Source organism: Triticum dicoccoides, chromosome 3A (genome assembly GCF_002162155.2).
Source record: "Triticum dicoccoides isolate Atlit2015 ecotype Zavitan chromosome 3A, WEW_v2.0, whole genome shotgun sequence".
Taxonomy (NCBI): domain Eukaryota; kingdom Viridiplantae; phylum Streptophyta; class Magnoliopsida; order Poales; family Poaceae; genus Triticum; species Triticum dicoccoides.
In genome coordinates, this window is record NC_041384.1 from 710095305 (window position 1) to 710114139 (window position 18835).

The following is an 18835-nucleotide window of genomic DNA, read 5'->3' on the forward strand; positions in this document are numbered from 1 at the left end:
GTTCTTTTTGAAGTTCCCCTTCTTCCCTCTGCCCTTTTCTTGAAACTAGTGGTCTTGTCTACCATCAACACTTGATGTTTTTCTTGATTTCTACCTTCATCAATTTCATCATCATGAAAAACTCGGGAGTCGTTTTCGTCATCCCTTGCATACTATAGTTCATCACGAAGTTCTACTAACTTGGTCATGGTGACTAGAGAATTCTGTCAATCACTATCTTATCTGGAAGATTAACTCCCACTTGATTCAACTGATTGTAGTACCCAGACAATCTGAGCACATGCTCACTAGTTGAGCGATTCTCCTCCATCTTTTAGCTATAGAACTTGTTGGAGACTTCATATCTCTCAACTCGGGTATTTGCTTGAAATATTAACTTCAACTCCTGGAACATCTCATATGGTCCATGACGTTCAAAACGTCTTTGAAGTCCCGATTCTAAGCCATTAAGCATGGTGCACTAAACTATCAAGTAGTCATCATATTGAGCTAGCCAAACGTTCATAACGTCTGCATCTGCTCCTGCAATAGGTCTGTCACCTAGCGGTGCATTAAGGACATAATTCTTCTGTGCAGCAATGAGGATAAACCTCAGATCACGAATGCAATCCGCATCATTGCTACTAACATCTTTCAACACAATTTTCTCTAGGAACATATCAAAAATAAACACAGGGAAGCAACAACGTGAGCTATTGATCTACAACATAATTTGCAAAATACTACCAGGACTAAGTTCATGATAAATTTAAGTTCAATTTAATCATATTACTTAAGAACTCCCACTTAGATGGACATCCCTCTAATCCTCTAAGTGATCACGTGATCCAAATCAACTAAACCATGTCCGATCATCACGTGAGATGGAGTAGTTTCATTGGTGAACATCACTATGTTGATCATATCTACTATATGATGCACGCTCGACCTTTCGGTCTCCGTGTTCCGAGGCCATATCTGTATATGCTTGGCTCGTCAAGTATAACCTGAGTATTCCGCGTGTGCAACTGTTTTGCACCCGTTGTATTTGAACGTAGAGCCTATCACACCCGATCATCACGTGGTGTCTCAGCACGAAGAACTTTCGCAACGGTGCATACTCAGGGAGAACACTTCTTGATAATTAGTGAGAGATCATCTTAAAATGCTACCGTCAAACTAAGCAAAATAAGATGTATAAAAGATAAACATCATATGCAATCAAAATATGTGACATGATATGGCCATCATCATCTTGCTTCTTTGATCTCCATCTCCAAAGTACTGTCATGATCTATATCGTCACCGGCATGACACCATGATCTCCATCATCTTGATCTATATCAATGTGTCGTCACGTGGTCGTCTCGCCAACACTTGCTCTTGAAACTATTGCTATCGCATAGCGATAAAGTAAAGCAATTATTGGGCGCTTGCATCTTATGCAATAGACAGACAACCATAAGGCTTTTGCCAGTTGCCGATAACTTCAACAAAACATGATCATCTTATACAACAACTTATAACTCATCACGTTTTGACCATATCACATCACAACATGCCCTGCAAAAACAAGTTGGACGTCCTCTACTTTGTTGTTGCAAATTTTACGTGGCTGCTATGGGCTTAAGCAAGAACCAATCTCACCTACGCATCAAAACCACAACGATAGTTTGTCAAATAGACTCCGTTTTAACCTTCGCAAGGACCGGGCGTAGCCACACTTGGTTCAACTAAAGTTGGAGAAACAATCTCCCGCAAGCCACCTTTGTGCAAAGCACGTCGGGAGAACCGGTCTCGCGTAAGCGTACGCGTAATGTCGATCCGGGCCGCTTCATCCAACAATACCGCCGAACCAAAGTATGACATGCTGGTAGGCAGTATGACTTATATCACCCACAACTCACTTGTGTTCTACTCGTGCATATAACATCAAACCATAAAACCTAGGCTCGGATGCCACTGAAGGGGAACGTAGTAATTTCAAAAAATTTCCTACGCACACGCAAGATCATAGTGATACATAGCAACGAGGGGGAGAGTCTGATCTACGTACCCTTGTAGACCGACTGCGGAAGCGTTGACACAACGTAGAGGAAGTAGTCGCACGTCTTCCCGATCCGACCGATCCAAGCACCGTTACTCCGGCACCTCCGAGTTCTTAGCACACGTACAGCTCGATGACGATCCCTGGGCTCCGATCCAGCAAAGCTTCGGGGAGGAGTTCCGTCAGCACGACGGCGTGGTGACGATCTTGATGTTCTACCGACGCAGGGCTTCGCCTAAGAACTGCAACGATATAATCGAGGTGGAATATGGTGGCAGGGGGCACCGCACACGGCTAAGGAACGATCTCAATGATCAACTTGTGTGTCTATGGGGTGCCCCCTGCCTCGGTATATAAAGGATGGAGGAGGAGGAGGCCGGCCAAGGCTATTGGTGCGGTCAGGATGGGAGTCCTACTAGGACTCCAAGTCCTAGTAGGAGTCCATCAAGAGGGGAGGAAGGGAGAAGGAAGTGGAGGAGTAGGAAAGGTGGCCGGCCCCCTTTTCCCTAGTCCAATTCGGACTGGAGGGGGGGGGGGCGCAGCAGCCTTTTTCCTCTTCCCACTAAAGCCCATCAAGGCCCATTACTTCTCCCGTAACTACCCGGTACTCCGAAAAATACCCGAATCACTCGGAATCTTTCCGATGTCCGAATATAGTCGTCCAATATATCGATCTTTACGTCTCGACCATTTCGAGACTCCTTGTCATGTCCCCGATCTCATCCGGGACTCCGAACTCCTTCGGTACATCAAAACTCATAAACTCATAATATAACTGTCATCGAAACCTTAAGCGTGCGGACCCTACGGTTCGAGAACAATGTAGACATGACCGAGACACGTCTCCAGTCAATAACCAATAGCGGGACCTGGATGCCCATATTGGCTCCTACATATTCTACGAAGATCTTTTATCGGTCAGACCGCATAACAACATACGTTGTTCCCTTTGTCATCGGTATGTTACTTGCCCGAGATTCGATCGTCGGTATCCCAATACCTAGTTCAATCTCGTTATCGGCAAGTCTCTTTACTCGTTCCGTAATACATCATCTCACAACTAACATATTAGTTGCAATGCTTGCAAGGCGTAGGTGATGTGCATTACCGAGAGGGCCCAGAGATACCTCTCTGACAATCGGAGTAACAAATCCTAATCTCGAAATACGCCAACCCAACATCTACCTTTGGAGACACCTGTAATGCTCCTTTATAATCACCCATTTACGTTGTGACGTTTGGTAGCACCCGAAGTGTTCCTCCGGCAAACGGAAGTTGCATAATCTCATAGTCATAGGAACATGTATAAGTCATGAAGAAAGCAATAGCAACATACTAAACGATCGGGTGCTAAGCTAATGGAATGGGTCATGTCAATCAGATCATTCAACTAATGATGTGACCTCGTTAATCAAATAACAACTCTTTTGTCCATGGTTAGGAAACATAACCATCTTTGATTAACGAGCTAGTTAAGTAGAGGCATACTAGTGACACTCTGTTTGTCTATGTATTCACACATATATTGTGTTTCCGGTTAATACAATTCTAGCATGAATAATAAACATTTATCATGATATAAGGAAATAAATAATAACTTTATTATTGCCTCTAGGGCATATTTCCTTCACTGCCGTGGTCGGGCTTTGAGTCTTACTCAACTTCACACCTTGTAATACAGGCAAGAACTCTTTCTTTGGCTGCTCCATTTTGAACTACTTCAAAATCTTGTCAAGGTATGTACTCATTGAAAAAACTTATCAAGCGTCTTGATCTATCTCTATAGATCTTGATGCTCAATATGTAAGCAGCTTCACCGAAGTCTTTCTGTGAAAAAACTCCTTTCAAACACTCCTTTATGCTTTACAGAATAATTCTACATTATTTCCGATCAACAATGTGTCATTCACATATACTTATCAGAAATGCTGTAGTGCTCCCACTCACTTTCTTGTAAATACAGACTTCACCGCAAGTCTGTATAAAACTATATGCTTTGATCAACTCATCAAAGCGTATATTCCAACTCCGAGACGCTTGCACCAGTCCACAGATGGATTTTTGGAGCTTGCACATTTTGTTAGCACTTTTAGGATTGACAAAAACCTTCTAGTTGCATCATATACAAATCTTCTTTAATAAATCCATTAAGGAATGCTGTTTTGTTTATCCATTTGCCAGATTTCATAAAATGCGGCAATTACTAACATGATTCGGACAGACTCAAGCATAGATACGAGTGAGAAGCTCTCATCGTAGTCAACACCTTGAACTTGTCGAAAACCTTTTGCGTCAATTCTAGCTTTGTAGATAGTAACACTACTATCAGCGTCCGTCTTCCTCTTGAAGATCCATTTATTCTCAATTGCTTGCCGATCATCGGGCAAGTCAACCAAAGTCCAAACTTTGTTCTCATACATGGAATCGTATCATAATTTGATCATCGGGGATACTTTTGAATATCCTTTTCTCGCAATAGCACACCATTAAATCATTGAGCCAATCGTCTGATATCTTATTGCGCAAATCAGTTTTAATGATCTTCATTGCTGAAAATATTCACTCAACCGAGGAAATTGCCACTGGAAGAATCAATGTCAACTCGATGAGGCGATATACCAATTGGAAAGTTCTGTGTTTTGTTGTTTGAACCATCAACCGAGCAAGGGTGGAAACATCCGAACATCCATCAAATTCATCACTTCTCCTAATATTGGTAAGGAATGTAGGAAGTTGAGTTCTTAGCAACAACCGTTCAGCTTGTGTAAAATCCTCAGCATAAATTTCAGCAAGTCGAATAAGTTTTTCAACATTAAACATTGAGAAGTTGTTTGTTGGAGTAAGGCAAGACATGCAATCCACTAACTCGGTGTTAACTTCATTGAATCGGTGATTCATCTCGGTGAGAGTTGCATCAAGAGCAACATTGAATATGCTAACCTTGAAATAATGATGTCGAGTCACCTTTTTCTTGCTGCGAACAGATTGCCCCATAGCTCCTACAAGATCATCCATATTTGGCACCTCAATGCCATGTTCCTCACAGAAGTTGTTTGCTTGGTCGCATAATGACTCATACCCATTGTCCCTCATATTTTGCAAAGCTTCTTTCACATCCAAGATCAAACGCATGGCTTTAACAACATCTTGTTTCTTTCTTTGCAAAGCTTGTGATAGCAAATTAGTGATGCTCAACAAGTTTATTAAGAATAGCATGATGAACACAAACTGGAAGCATTCCATCTGTATGATCAAACCTGAAGCTCAACCTTGAGAAGTGTGTTCCCGGGCATCGTCAACCACAATTGCAAGCACATCCACCACTGCATTCCACATTGTGTACATACAAAGCAAGGTTCCAAGATGTGAGCCCCAACGAGTAGCTCCTGGTCTAGCTTGGTTAGTTTCTTGATGTAACCCAGTTCTAGATGATATCTTACAATTTTCCATCATTTCTATCAAGTTATCTTGATGTTTTGCAAGCGATGCATCCTTCCTTTTGCAAGATGAACCCACCTGAGTCACTATCAAGGGAAGGTAGTTGAAAAAATCAGCAATAACTGGACAACACTGAGCCACTGTGACAACCACTAACTGCAACTGATGGGCAAAGCAGTGAACAAAGAAAGCATATGGACTCTCATCACGAATTAGCTTTTGCAAACCGTTGAATTCACCTCTCGTATTTGAAGCCCCGTCGTAACCCTGTCCACGTAGCCTATTAATAGGCAGGCCATGGTACTCCAACACATGAACCAATGCTTCTTTAATTCCGGCAGATGTACAATCTGTGATGTGCTTAATAGCAAGAAATCTCTCTTGAAGTTCTCCGTGATCATCTAAAAATCTGCACATTTGGGAAGATACAAATTAAAAGATAGAAATGAACAATGACTATGCAAGTTTGGGAAGCTACAAGTTAAAGACAGAAATTCATATGCATTACCTCAAAATTATTGCCATTTCCTCCTTTATTGAGCAATCTCTAGCCTCATCAATAAGTATCGAGAATTTCTTATCTCCAAGCTCATCCTTGATGACTTCGGTTACCTCCAATGCACAACATGTAGCAAGGTCTTTTTGAATATCTAGACATATCATAAGTGCATTGCCTTGCCCCTTATCAAATGCATCTTTCACATCCTTATTCTTGTCCTTATACTAGTCCAAGAACTCCCTGAAATTGCCTTTGTTGGTGGAATTGGAAGATTCATCATGTCCACGAAAAGCTTCCCCTTGAGCTATGAGATACCTTGCACAATCCAATGATGCAGTCAAGCGGATTTCATATTTTATATCAGCCTCTTTATTGTAAACTCGCATTCTGGTAGCCACATTGGCCCTTTGATTGTTGAAATCAACACATAAGCCCACAGCAATGTTGTGGTAACTAGATGGACCACCAACATGTTTCTTAAAATTTCCCAAAGCAGTTTTCCAACGCTTGTAACCATCTACTGTAAATACATCATTGCCAAATCTAGCTGCTTGTGATGGATTCTTGAAACGAAAACAAGGGAAACAAAAGGCAGCCTCCTTTTTCACACTATATTCCAACCAATCAAACTTATCTAGCCATTGTGGTTGAAAGGATCTCCAAATTTTACCGTCCAATCCCACTTCAAATTTATGCCTGATAGCTTTGTTTCTTTGTTTCAACAAATAAGCTCTCCTCACTTCACTTCGAATTTCAGGGGCATAATCTTCTATTGGTATTCGATCAGCCGGATCACCAAAAATCTGACTTGGATGGAATTAGTTGGTTTGTGCTCTCATTAGTTGGGGGATTGGTACTCTCATTTGCATGGGGAATAGTGCTCTCATCGACATCGGTTGAGGGATTAATGCTCTCATTTGTTGGAGTAGGATGAATTATGTTCTCAAGAGGGGCTGGTTGAACAACAACATCATCTGGAGGAGCATTGGGTTCAGAAACAACAAGGGGAGCATTTGAATTGCTTGCAAACTAGCTGTGCAAAGTTTTTTTCTCTTCATTTCTACAAACAAGAATGATGATTAGTACTGGGTTAATCTTATATACACAGCTAGCTATATTGGTTATCTTCTCTAGTACTTGAACAGTTTAACTAACCACTATTAACATCTAGCTACCATTAGTTCATTAGCATGAATTAGTAGCAAAATAGGAACCCAAATAGCTAGCTACAGAGTATAGAACTACAGACTACAGAATACAACCTTCAGGTTCAGCCGTTCAGGAGCTGTCGAGTAGAGCAGCGAGCAACAGCCGGATGGCGCAGCAGCTCGGATGGCCCAGGCGCCCAGCAACCAACTTTGCCCCCTCCTCTATTCCACGGCCACGTTGGGGAGGGCACGGGTCAGATGGAGATGCAGGCGCCGTTTTGGGGAGGGGAAAGTGACCAGATTAGGGGAGAGCAGTCCGGGCGCCGACTTGAGGAGGTGGGCCGGCGGCGGCGCAAAGGAGAGGTCCAGCGACCGGCGGCGGCGCGAAGGAGGGGTCCGGCGACCGGCGGCGAAAGGGAGAGGTCCGGCGACCGGCGGTGGCGCGAAGGAGGGGTCCGGCGACCGGCGGCGGCTAGGGCACCTGCGCAGAAGGGAGCGGCTCGGGTGGGACAAGCGAGCGACTGCACGAGATGGAGGAAGGAGCGTGCGCACGTTTCTCTGCTCTGGGAATTGATGTGCTGGAAAGGACTATTGAGTAGCTGGGCTGGGCCTGGAAGTTTGAAACTAGTACTAAAAAAAATTTGGCATCGATGGAGGGCAGACTCAAGCTTGTTTAAGCCTGCCCAGAAGATCCGCCACTGCTCAACCCTGCAGTTGCCATCGATATGGAGGGACTTCATGGGGAGCTTGGGCATCTTGTGCGGAGGCTTATGCTTGAAATACGACTGCAGCTGGGTGGGTCTCCAGCACAAAGTAGCGCATGTGGATGAAGAAGCGGCCCATCATGCGGCGACCATCCACACCCATCATAGATCAAAGGCGATGAAGAAGATGACATCTTGTGGACGAGATCGGCGCCTACCAGGACGTATGGCTGGACGAAGACTTCACGACGCCGGGGCGCCGGCACGGCGGGACGGCCGCAGACAGTGGATCCGAGCCAGCGGCGGGCGGCAGCAAGCGGAAGAGAAGAGGAGAGGTATGGGGAGTTCTTGGGGCAAAGGTCACACAGATCCAGACAGAGATCCATGGGCGAAGCAGACGAGGCCGCACGGTGAGGATGAGGCTGGCGGCAGAGAGACGAGGGGAAGGAGGTGTGGTGTGGAGAAAGCGTGACCAAGTCCAACCCGGAAAAGGCGGCCACCTCCGGTCTCCTCAGGCGTCGGTCCAATCCATCTCGCAACGATGCTGGGCTCCCGCAACGCGGGTGTGGTGTTCGCCTGGCCGCCCCCGATATAGCCTAGTTATACTGTTTGAATGTGCTAAGAACATAAATACTTGATCTTGCTTTATTACTATGGATTTCTAAACTAAATATAGTACACTTAGTGGCAAGCTGACTTATTGGTGCACATCATATATATCCGACTTAGTGGCAAGCTGGTACGGCATCTATGAAGTTTTGTCATTCTCAATGTTTTCAGTTCCATTTCAATGTTAAATTGCCAATTCTTCAGGTTTGGGCGCACGTGTGCTTTACACATGCATGCTCTTCTATATACGGGGCGGAATAATAATAAATAGTATATAATATGACAGCAAATGAAATTATATCTCACATGACAACAAATTAGCTAGGAGATTTAACCCCCATATATAGTTGATAGGATCCGCTAGCTAGGACTAATACTCAAGCATTACAGGATACACCGCGTTCAGCGGATCCAACATTAGAATGCGACATACATAACCCTTCATCTTTTTCATATCTCCGCTCAAGGCGAATGTATGTATCACCCGTCCTTCACCGGATGCCCCAAGAATTCTTAATTAATCAGAAGTTAATGCTATCGTTCAGCCTTCCATCACTATACCTCTCCTCTGTCCCGTATCTGACTAGCAATACCTAGTGGGAGATGTTGCTCTTGTAGGGCTCTCTCAAGAGTCAAGACTTTCCTTTTATTTAATAGTATTTCCTTTCACTCGCTGCTATCAACACCCACCACCACCGGTTACCTGCATTAGGGCGGTTTCATTGTAGGGGGGCGCTCATAACCCCCAATATACTAAACCTGGCCAGGTTTATTTTACCTGGATTTTTTTAACTTTTTTCTATCAGTGAAAAACAGATCAATGGAAACGCGACACCTTATTTACCGGGGGATATGGTAGGGTACAATTTTGGTGGCTTTAGCAGTTTAGGATGAGATATCCAACATACTCTTTGTAGCTCATCGGTTCACGTGCAATTTATGGGTTCGATTTGACTACTATCATCCAGCTTTTTCTCTGGATGATTGCATGCATGTGTTTGTGCATGTTGCATGCAGTGAATTTGACTATGTCTTCTGTACGTGTCTTGGGCTGAAAGGTTTTGCTTGTTCTGGGCGCCGCTCAGGGCCGGTCCTGAGTTTTTGGGGGCCCGGGGCGAACCTAAAACTCGGGGCCCTTAATATACACATCATAGTAACATCAATGAATATACTTATATATAGCGTTACAAATAACATTTAACATTTAAATGCATCAAAAATCAGTATGATTATCCAGTAATTTATACTCTGAAATTACCTTAAAAAAATCTTCTAACACTCCTTGATGCAAAGTCGCTTATGATGGGGTCGATGTCAATCTCATCCATTAATTTCTTCTCCATGCATAATGTAGCCAAACCATTTAATCTCTCTTGAGTTATTGTTGATCTCAAATAATTCTTCAATTATTTCAACTTCGAAAAGCTTTTTTTGGCCGATGTGGCCGTCACAGGGACAGTAAATAAGATGCAATAAGCAGATATATTGGTATAACTTCGAAAAGCTTCTTTCGGCCGATGAGTACTTCTCTCATATGCCCGAAAATTTCATCAACAGTAGCAAATTGTGCCTATGCATCTGATGAATTACCGAGCAACTTACTTTGTTCTCGCTGATGTTGGTCTCGACATTTTCTTCTTCCGAATTCCCATTAGTCTGTTGCTCTTCCCGAATGGCAACGATCACCTACTAATCATCTGGGTTTATCAAGGCAGTGGAAGCACCAATATCACTCTTCTTGAAAAAATTGTGAATATGTGTGCGCTCTGATTGTATCAATTTATCCACTTCCTTCTTCCTTTTTCTTTTATGGCTACCAGATGAATTTGTCCAGTTGCTAGACGACATGATTAACACACACAATGCTGAAAACAAAACAGTTTGTTGCATCAATGATCAATCGTTGAACGGTGCCGGCTATGCAACCATAGAATTTATTGTATCAACATTATATGAATATATACCTCGGTTCCTGAATCCTGACGATCGAACTTCAGTGCGTTTGCCTATAAAGCACGGCAGCAGTGTAGCGCTTGGAGTCTGCAGAGGATTGAGAGAAGATCAACTGAGCAAAGGCCAAAGGGGCGTGATGATGGATCCCCAGAATTGAAATCTGCCGCGTACATAACCGGATTATTAAGGAAATTACCAGGGGACGACTGAGAGGCTGGAATACATGTACGGCATCGAGCGTCGGCGGCCTAGGGTTGCGTCTGCGTGATGGAACAGAATAGGAAGGGAACCGTCAGAATCGGATCAATCGCTGATCCTTTTTTCACGTGATCCCTCTCCTTTTTTATGTGAATGAACCGCTGGCTGCCTCGCTCGCTAGCTTTTCCGAGGAAACAAATCGATCGATCGACCTGCTGCTCCCTACGCGCGTCTGCAGCATGGGCCATAGGGGGGCCCTGAATTTTGGGGGCCCGGGGCGGCCGCCCCCCCTGCCCCTCCCCAGGGCCGGCCCTGGCGCCGCTGTTCGATGGGTTTGTCAGATAATGTGTCGACGTGTGTCGCTAAACCGTCTATGTTGCATTCTCTAGAAACCTCCCGTCAAATCGTTCCACCGCTGTGCCGTTCTATAAAGGCTCAGCCACTGCCCGGCCCTTCCTCCCAGCGCACATGCACAAGTAGTAGCACCTCCCGGAGAGCTGGGAGGGCTGCCCGCTGCATCGCTAACCGACGACTCCGACTCACCACCCGCCTTGTGTTCCGCTGCAGGCTGGACTACAGCTCCGGGACGCCCTGCCACCTTGCTAGGCTTACCGCCGCATCGCTGGTCAGCGGCCCGGCGCGCCGCCCGCCTTGTGTCCCGATGCACGCTGGATGGCACAACTTCGGTCTTCGGGATGCCCCGCGGCGCCTCGAATCCTGGATTCTACCTCTTCTGGAGACAACGAGGAAGGCAACATGCAGCGACCCATCGGCTGGATGGCAGCTCGGGAGGCATCCCAACCCCGCCGCCAGTGCGTGGAGAGCTCGCGGCCAGCACCATGAAGTCCTGCCTGGACGACGTTCTTGGGTGTGTACCTTGTGTCCTTGTGTGGCTGATGCCTCCCCAAGAACCTATTCCGCATGGGTGCGCTGGATCGTAGGCACGCACGAGCATCCGACTCTTCGCACGCACGATCGTAGGCGCTGGATCGTGGGTGCGCTGGACCGCTCTCCATCGACTCTTCGCCGCTGCATGAGGCGTCTCCGCTAGCGCTCGACGAGCATCGGATCATCATCTTCTTCAAGGTACGGAGGGAATAGTTCTTAATACCGCAACGTGCTTTTTCTATCTCTGCAGTAGAGGAGTTATTTATCCAAAACCACCATATTATGGGCTAGGGTAACAACTTGTTACTACATTTGAGTCAGGGCACAAAAAACCACCAACTCTGCGCCTAACATATAACTCCGAGCACTAATTCTCCGATAAGCTCACGGAAACAGTGAAACTGACAGGTTGGCCCCACTTGTCGGGCTGACGTGGCGAAGACCAAAAACTTTGACCGACTGATGTGGCAAATGAGACTTGGGCCCCACCTGTCAATGACTAGAGGGTCATCTTCTTGACAACATTCTTTCTATCAGGCATTCCATCGAGCACCTTCCATGCGTTCATCCTCTAGTCACTGACGAAGGCACATCATGCCATGGCGCGGGAAAGGGGCACGGTGCTCACCTTTAGCACGTATGCGTGCTCGGACGCGGGGAGGTAGCACTGGAGCAACGTCCTCGTTAGCGGCAGCGGCCGACGAAGCATGGTGAGGCGAGGAAGACGGCTTGGGGACTCGCAGCTTTTCGGTGTTGGCGGCAAAGGCATCAAGAGGACGCGTCGAAGCCTAGGGACTAGCTGCGAGGCACAGGGATTCACCGGAGCAGGAGATCGAGGCACGTTGGTGGTCGGACGTGAAGAAGACGACCGCGGCGTGGCCAATTTTGGACGTCCGGGTCCAAAAACTCTAGTAGGGGTGCTCAGGGAGGCATTCCGGTGCTCCCAGACAAGGTGGTGGGGCTTGGAGTGGTCTCTCGCCATGAGAATGGTGGCCGGCGGTGACCGCGGATCAGGGGGAGCTGCTATGGGCTCCGTGGGGGTGTGGACTGCGGCGGCCGATGCGGACGCCGTACGGGTCTTGGGCACCAGATCCATGGAAGCGGGGCTGCGGGCGTCCACATCCGGAGCGAGCGGCGGCCGGCAAGGCAACCGGCCCGAGTGGTCTTGCTCGGGGCGAGGCGCGCATCGCCGGAGCGGCCTGGAAGAGAGGAGGAGGTTGATGGCGGGGGACGCAGCGTCTCGTCAGGCGTTGGGCGGCCGGCGGGGACGACCGTGGCGGCCGACCATGGCGGCGGAGGCATGGGTCCAGCCTGAGCATGGCCACTGGCAAGGTCTTCTGTGTTCACTGGTTGAAGAGAGAAAAAAGACAGAGAGAAGGAAGGAGGTGCGTGAGGATGACAGATGGGACCTACGTCCACCTCAGCAAATTGTCCAGATAGGCATGCCACATCGTCCCGACATGTGGGCCCCACCTGTCGGTTTCGCTGTTTTCGTGAGTAAATTCGACTATCAGTGCTCGGCGTACAAATTAACCTCATTGTTGATAGTTTTTTGTGCTTTGACTCAAATGTGGTACTGATCTGTTATCCTAACCCATAATGTGATAGTTTTGGGTAAATAACTCGCAGCAGAGTATGAAACGTGCCTTTTCCGATCACATGGTCAATCTCATTCTCTTGTGTAGTGGCTGCCGGAGCATGCAGATGTACTGGACGCCGAGAAACTGCCAGCAGCTCGGCAACGACAGCTCGCCGTGGCGGCGCCTCAGAGTCGCCTGCCTCGGCGGCGGGGACTGGAGAAGCCACGAACAATGCCAGCCGCCGGTGCATCTGCTTGCGAGCCTCCGAGACGCCAACATCGACGCGATGCTAGCAGCCGGCACTGGACGGGAGTGCAGGGCGGCCGTGCATGGTCACGGGAGCGAACAGTGCCACTGCCCCTGTCACAATGGCGACTAGGTGGGCGCAGCTCTGCACAATGTATAATGAATCGATAATCTTCAGTTGCCAAACATGTTGTGCAATGATGCGGCATCCGCTATACGATGGGAACCCAGAGATTGGTCGGGAGCGACGGACAATCTGGAGCAGTAATACCTAGGAAGGATAATTCAGTGTGTGACATGTGTTTGGTTTGTTAGCTAGCTTTTGCCAATCACGGTAGTAGGACCAAGTTCTCAGGTAGCAACCTGCTGGGTCAGCTCATCAGTGTGCTTTTGATTAGTACTACTTTAACAAACACCATCAGCTAAGATTGTTGCTTTTGTTTGTCAAGGTGATTACGGAGATGATATGCAAATGCAATTCCCTCTTAAAAGGGGCCTTTCTCTTCCGGAGGTATTTTTTTGCTTACATAAAATATTTTACAATTAATAGTGACCGTATGCAGATTGCTAGCATTGTATCATTAGCACTATGAAGGTTTTTGTTTGTTTGTTCGACAAGATGAATAGATATATACATAAGCACCGTGTGGAGCCTTTCTCTCTCAAGCTTAAATATAAGATTTTCACTTCTAGCTGCTCATTCAATGATTCAGATTTACTTATGTTTTTCTATTAGTTTTGTGTTCTGCAACAGGCAAGTACAAACATCTGGAGTTGGTATGCCATGATATTGCAGTGAGTTGTGTGATTTCACAAGTAGTTCCTCATTGATCATAAGATTAACTTCATAATTTTGAACTCGATTTAGCTGTAGAACAAAGATGAAATTTCGTTCTTAGTGTTTAGATAATTAGTCCATCTTGGACACATATGGTCTTCGTTAAAGAAACTGGTATAAGATGTAGTTTTTCGACATAGTTTTTCCCCAAATCTGGGACTGATCTCCAGTTTGTCGTAAGCATTGATGGATCTCCTCGACACTAAGTATTAATTTCTCACATAATATGATTGTATTACTATTTGATACAACTGATTGTACAATGCCAATTTGTACTTAACTGGTTATACAATTGCTTCATTTAGTCAGTGAATAACTTCTACAAACATTTTATACTGAAATCATAACCAGTAAATTTGGTTTACTTGTGATGCATGATTTTCGCATCTTGCTATCACCTAAAATTGGTATTTAATTATCGGTCTAAATTTTATTCTACCACTTTGATGAATCTGTCTATCTTTGACTCACTATTTAATTAGTTGATTACACAATTTCTTCATTTAGTTAGTGAAAAATGTTTTACATTTTGTACTTTAATCATATACCATTTTTTTATTTGTGCTGCATGATTTTCCCATTTTGTTATTATTTAAAATTTATATTTATTTGACTAAAATTTATTTTACCATTTGATGAATCTGTGTTATCTTTGATCCTCTATTTTTGAAGAGGTTTTTGTGCGTTGAGTTTTTTGGACTAGTCTATGGCTGTCACGTTGGGGTGGATTACCAATTGTTTGTTGATGGGTGATCCATGTTTGGTTGTTGAGTGGGTGTAGAGTTAGATCGGTTTATTTCTTACGTTGCTACCTTTTGCATGATAACTGACGCGGCGCATGATATGGGTGTGACCACGTGTTCCCATGGATGCAGTTGCGCCCCGCCGGTAAAAACGTAAGGTGTGGTTAACATGGACAGTAATCCCATAGGAGGCTATACCAGAATGATCTTTGTGACTTCTTACTGCAGTACATATGGGTGAACTGCTTTTTTTTTAAAGGAGGATACCTCCGGCCTCTGCAACTCATGATGCACACAGCCCTCTTATTAAGCGTTCAAAGTTCAACAACATGTCTCAAGTTCAAGAAAGCAAATGAATAAAAAAGCCACACCTGGCAAAAAGAAAAAAGAGGCCACAACCGGCACAAAAAGGATAAGATGTCTAAACACCTATCCTAAGCGTGGATCGCCATTCAAATAGGTTGTAGGTATCCCGTGCGACCGTCTCCCATTGGCTGCACTCAGAAGTCATATGCTCCATGTGATCCGCAGGGCTGAGTAATGACCACGTACGGATCCAGGTAGACGTTCTGAAGATAACCTGCAAAAAGTTGGTTAATGTTTGTCTGTTGAAGGGAAGATCATTTCTACATTTACATATGGCCCAAAGCAGTGCGCACACTACTACTCGAATATGTGCCATTGTGTACTATTAGAGATGTGCCATTGTGTATCGCTCTGTTTGTGACCATGCATTCGTATGATTGTAATAATAGATGATGTCATCTTCAACTCTCTTACATATTGTTATGCCTCTCTTTAATTGATAGTGAATAACTATTTATTACTTTATTGTTTGGACCATAGTTTACATAGTCGCGACTTATCGACCGGCGCGGCGTGTCACCGCTTGGGCTAAGCTAGTAACCCCCAATAACAACAATTTTGTCTGCACCGTGGCCATTCCCACCCTGCCCTGATATGGGCTATCCTCCCATGAGGAAATTCTAGTGTTGCTGCTTTTGCAGCCCTTTGTTGTCCTTCACAGATAGCGGCAACAAGTCGTTATTCTTGATCATGTTGAGGCCCTCGACAGCCCCTGCCGCTGCAAAAGCCTAGCAGGATCCGCATCATCCTTGGAACCAGACAACTGTATTTTGGTTTCATTTAGGTTTCCTCCAACTTCTCACATCAACATTGGGAATGTATTAGTACAAACAAATAAAAACATGGAATGAAATAACTAAGCAGAAAATTAGTTGGTACTAGGTAGCTACCTATCTTAACATGCAATCAAGTAGCAAATGAAATCACCCGTGGGTTTATATAGAGGGTTTCGTCTGTGCATCAATGAATGGTAATACACACATAAGCATGAGTATGAACAAAATGGGGGTGCGAAGAGCATGATAAACTCTAAACAGCAAGTACATTACAAAAACGTTTTCCACATACGCAACTGATAAAAGTTATGAGGAATTAGTCATCATAACTTTAATGTGCCGCATGCGTATCACCCTCTTGTGCTTATTCCTCGCTTCCATCCAATTCATGTTTTAACATGAATGTGAGGACACAAGATAAGTATGCACACATAGATCATAGGTGCATAATGCATGAGAGAAATCATTTTGCATTGGCCTCAACAATTGAAATATCTCACATGGATATTGAATGATACACATTGCTACACAATCTGGGAAAAAGTGATGATCTTCCTGTATATGTGCATCTTTAGCTACATCGACGGGTATTTCGCTTATTCAGGTTCAGATGTTGCACCACTTAACATAAGCATTATAAATAATGGGAAATTTCACTCACTAACGGCTAACTCTATAATTCTGGTGTCACGTTTTCCGTGAAATACCTTCGCATCTCATGGAATTCTACCTGGTCCTTCTCCAGTACTCGTCGAGAGAGCTGCACTGCCTGAACGCCGGAGGCGATTTGAGCAGCGAGCTCCTTTGCTTGCCCTTTCGGAAGGCCGGCGAAGTTAGTTTCGCCCACCGCGTTGGCGAGGCCGGTTCCCCGGTATACGCTAGCATGTACACCATGTGTCGGTGTCATATACAAGGGATACAATACATGAGATATACAGTAACTCTATACAGCCATTTATACACTGTTTAACATCTTCGCAGTGTATACAAGAGTTCGTAGCCTGACCTTGGAACAATATTCCTGGTGCAAAGTATCAGGCCAAATCAACAGATTCATGCATGAAGGTCCGGATATAATAGCTATAACAGAACATTGATTAAAAACATTTAAAGTGCCCACTGCCGAGGGGAGAATGTCGCCATGCTAATTGAAAAGAAATACAATGATTAAACATACATGAAAACTACAACTATTTATTGTTCAAACAAGTTTTTTCTTTCTGAGAATGAGATAAAACGATAAGGTACTAGTGTTGGAACTGCTTTCTGATTACCGATATCATAATTTAAGATGGCAACAACTTCCTGTTTTACCAGAGAATAGCTCTGCTCCATGTCTCCAATTGTTATCGTCCCCGTGAATATGTGCTGGAAGCTTTTTGCAAGTCTTCCAGAATAATAGTAGTTCGGTGAGGCGCTGGGCATGACCAAAATGAAAAATAGAAGCACTGTAGTGTGTCCCATGCGCCTAAACAAGGCAAGAATATAATCCAATCAGCACCAGTATATTCCTGCATGAAAGAATAAGCCTCTGCTCCTTCTCCTATCTTGCATAATGAAGCCATGTGCAATATTCAGATGTTGCTAAAACACTTCAAATACTTTGCTCAACTCTAGTAAAATAGTTTTTACAATGAGCCAACACACACACACACACACCGCGCGCGCGCGCGAGCAGATATATATCCTAACAACTTCATCTATGAGAAAACCATCTACTTTTGTGTTAAAAAAGATCCTCTACTTTTGTTGGTATAGAAAACATTGGAGATACATGATGACAAATAAAAAAGCAATCCAGTAAATTCCCTTTCAACCAAGAATTAAATTAAGGGACGGGTAAATGCTTGCCGCAACAGCTCCTGGATCTCGCCTATCCTCTGTAATTTGGCCTCGGACGGCTCCTCCGGCCAGAACCCGCAGCAAACGGCTTCGAACTCCTCTTGGGTGAGATGGCTAAACTGGTTGAGGCATCTGTTGTTATTGTGGACCCCGATGGCGTAGCCAGCGTTGTGCTGGTCGATTTTGCGCAGGTCCTCCTTGAATATGGTGTACCGGTGCTCTTCGTGGGCGATGGAGCTGTAGGTAGTAACTGGTTTTCGTGCCTTCCACTCCGCGAAGATCTTGCGCGTTTCCTCCTCGCTCCTCCCCCTCTCCCAGGAGAAGACGGAGTAGCCTTGGTCATGCCACTGCCGGTCGATGAGGCCGAGCCTGTGCTTGAACATGGTGTACGCGCGCTGCTCCTCCTCGTCGAGGGAGCTGTTGGTCGTGCCGTGCATGGCCTTCCACTCCCTGAAGATCTGCCGGGTCTCCTCCTCGCTCCTCTTCCTCTCCCAGCTTTCCGATGTGTTGCTGGTGGCGGCCGCCGTCGACACCAGTGACACCAGCAAGAGCAGCAACAGCGGTGACGCCGCCATGACCCTCCTCATGACCCTCCTCATAAACTCAGTTAACTCACACCACCTGTGCAAGCAAACCAGCTCAAGATTATTTCTAACAGTTTGGATAGTCCATTTGGTCTGTATAGGCTGTATATTTAAAGGCTCAGATGGAGAAGGGACGGACGTAGACTGAGGTACACAAATATAATTGCCTGCAGATTCTGGCTGCACACCGATCGGAACCACGCAGAATGCATGGATGGGTCTGACCATCAGCTCAAATCATCTTCTTTTAGTTTTTCGTTGGAAAATTGATCTCGCCCTTAACAAACTGGGCATATATATATTCCCGCAAAAAAAAAAACTGGCCATATATAGCAAGACCCACGACGCTCTACTACCTAAGCCCTAATAATTTTTGGGACAGTATTAGGCGCCGGCA

At 45.4% G+C, this 18835-nt stretch overlaps 1 protein-coding gene and 1 pseudogene across 1 annotated transcript; both read right to left on the reverse strand.

The window, feature by feature from the left end:
• Positions 1-4438: 4438 nt before the first annotated feature.
• On the reverse strand, positions 4439-8201 carry LOC119273045 (annotated as a pseudogene).
• Positions 8202-17835: 9634 nt separating this feature from the next.
• On the reverse strand, positions 17836-18429 carry LOC119273046 (oryzain alpha chain-like). The gene has a single exon (XM_037554357.1). The coding sequence runs from the start codon at positions 18427-18429 to the stop codon at positions 17836-17838; it is 594 nt and encodes a 197-aa protein (XP_037410254.1).
• Between the last annotated feature and the right edge of the window lie 406 nt (positions 18430-18835).

Excerpts from the sequence above, each read along its gene's own strand:
- LOC119273046 (XM_037554357.1), bottom strand. The coding sequence starts at position 18,429 with ATGGCGGCGTCACCGCTGTTGCTGCTCTTGCTGGTGTCACTGGTGTCG.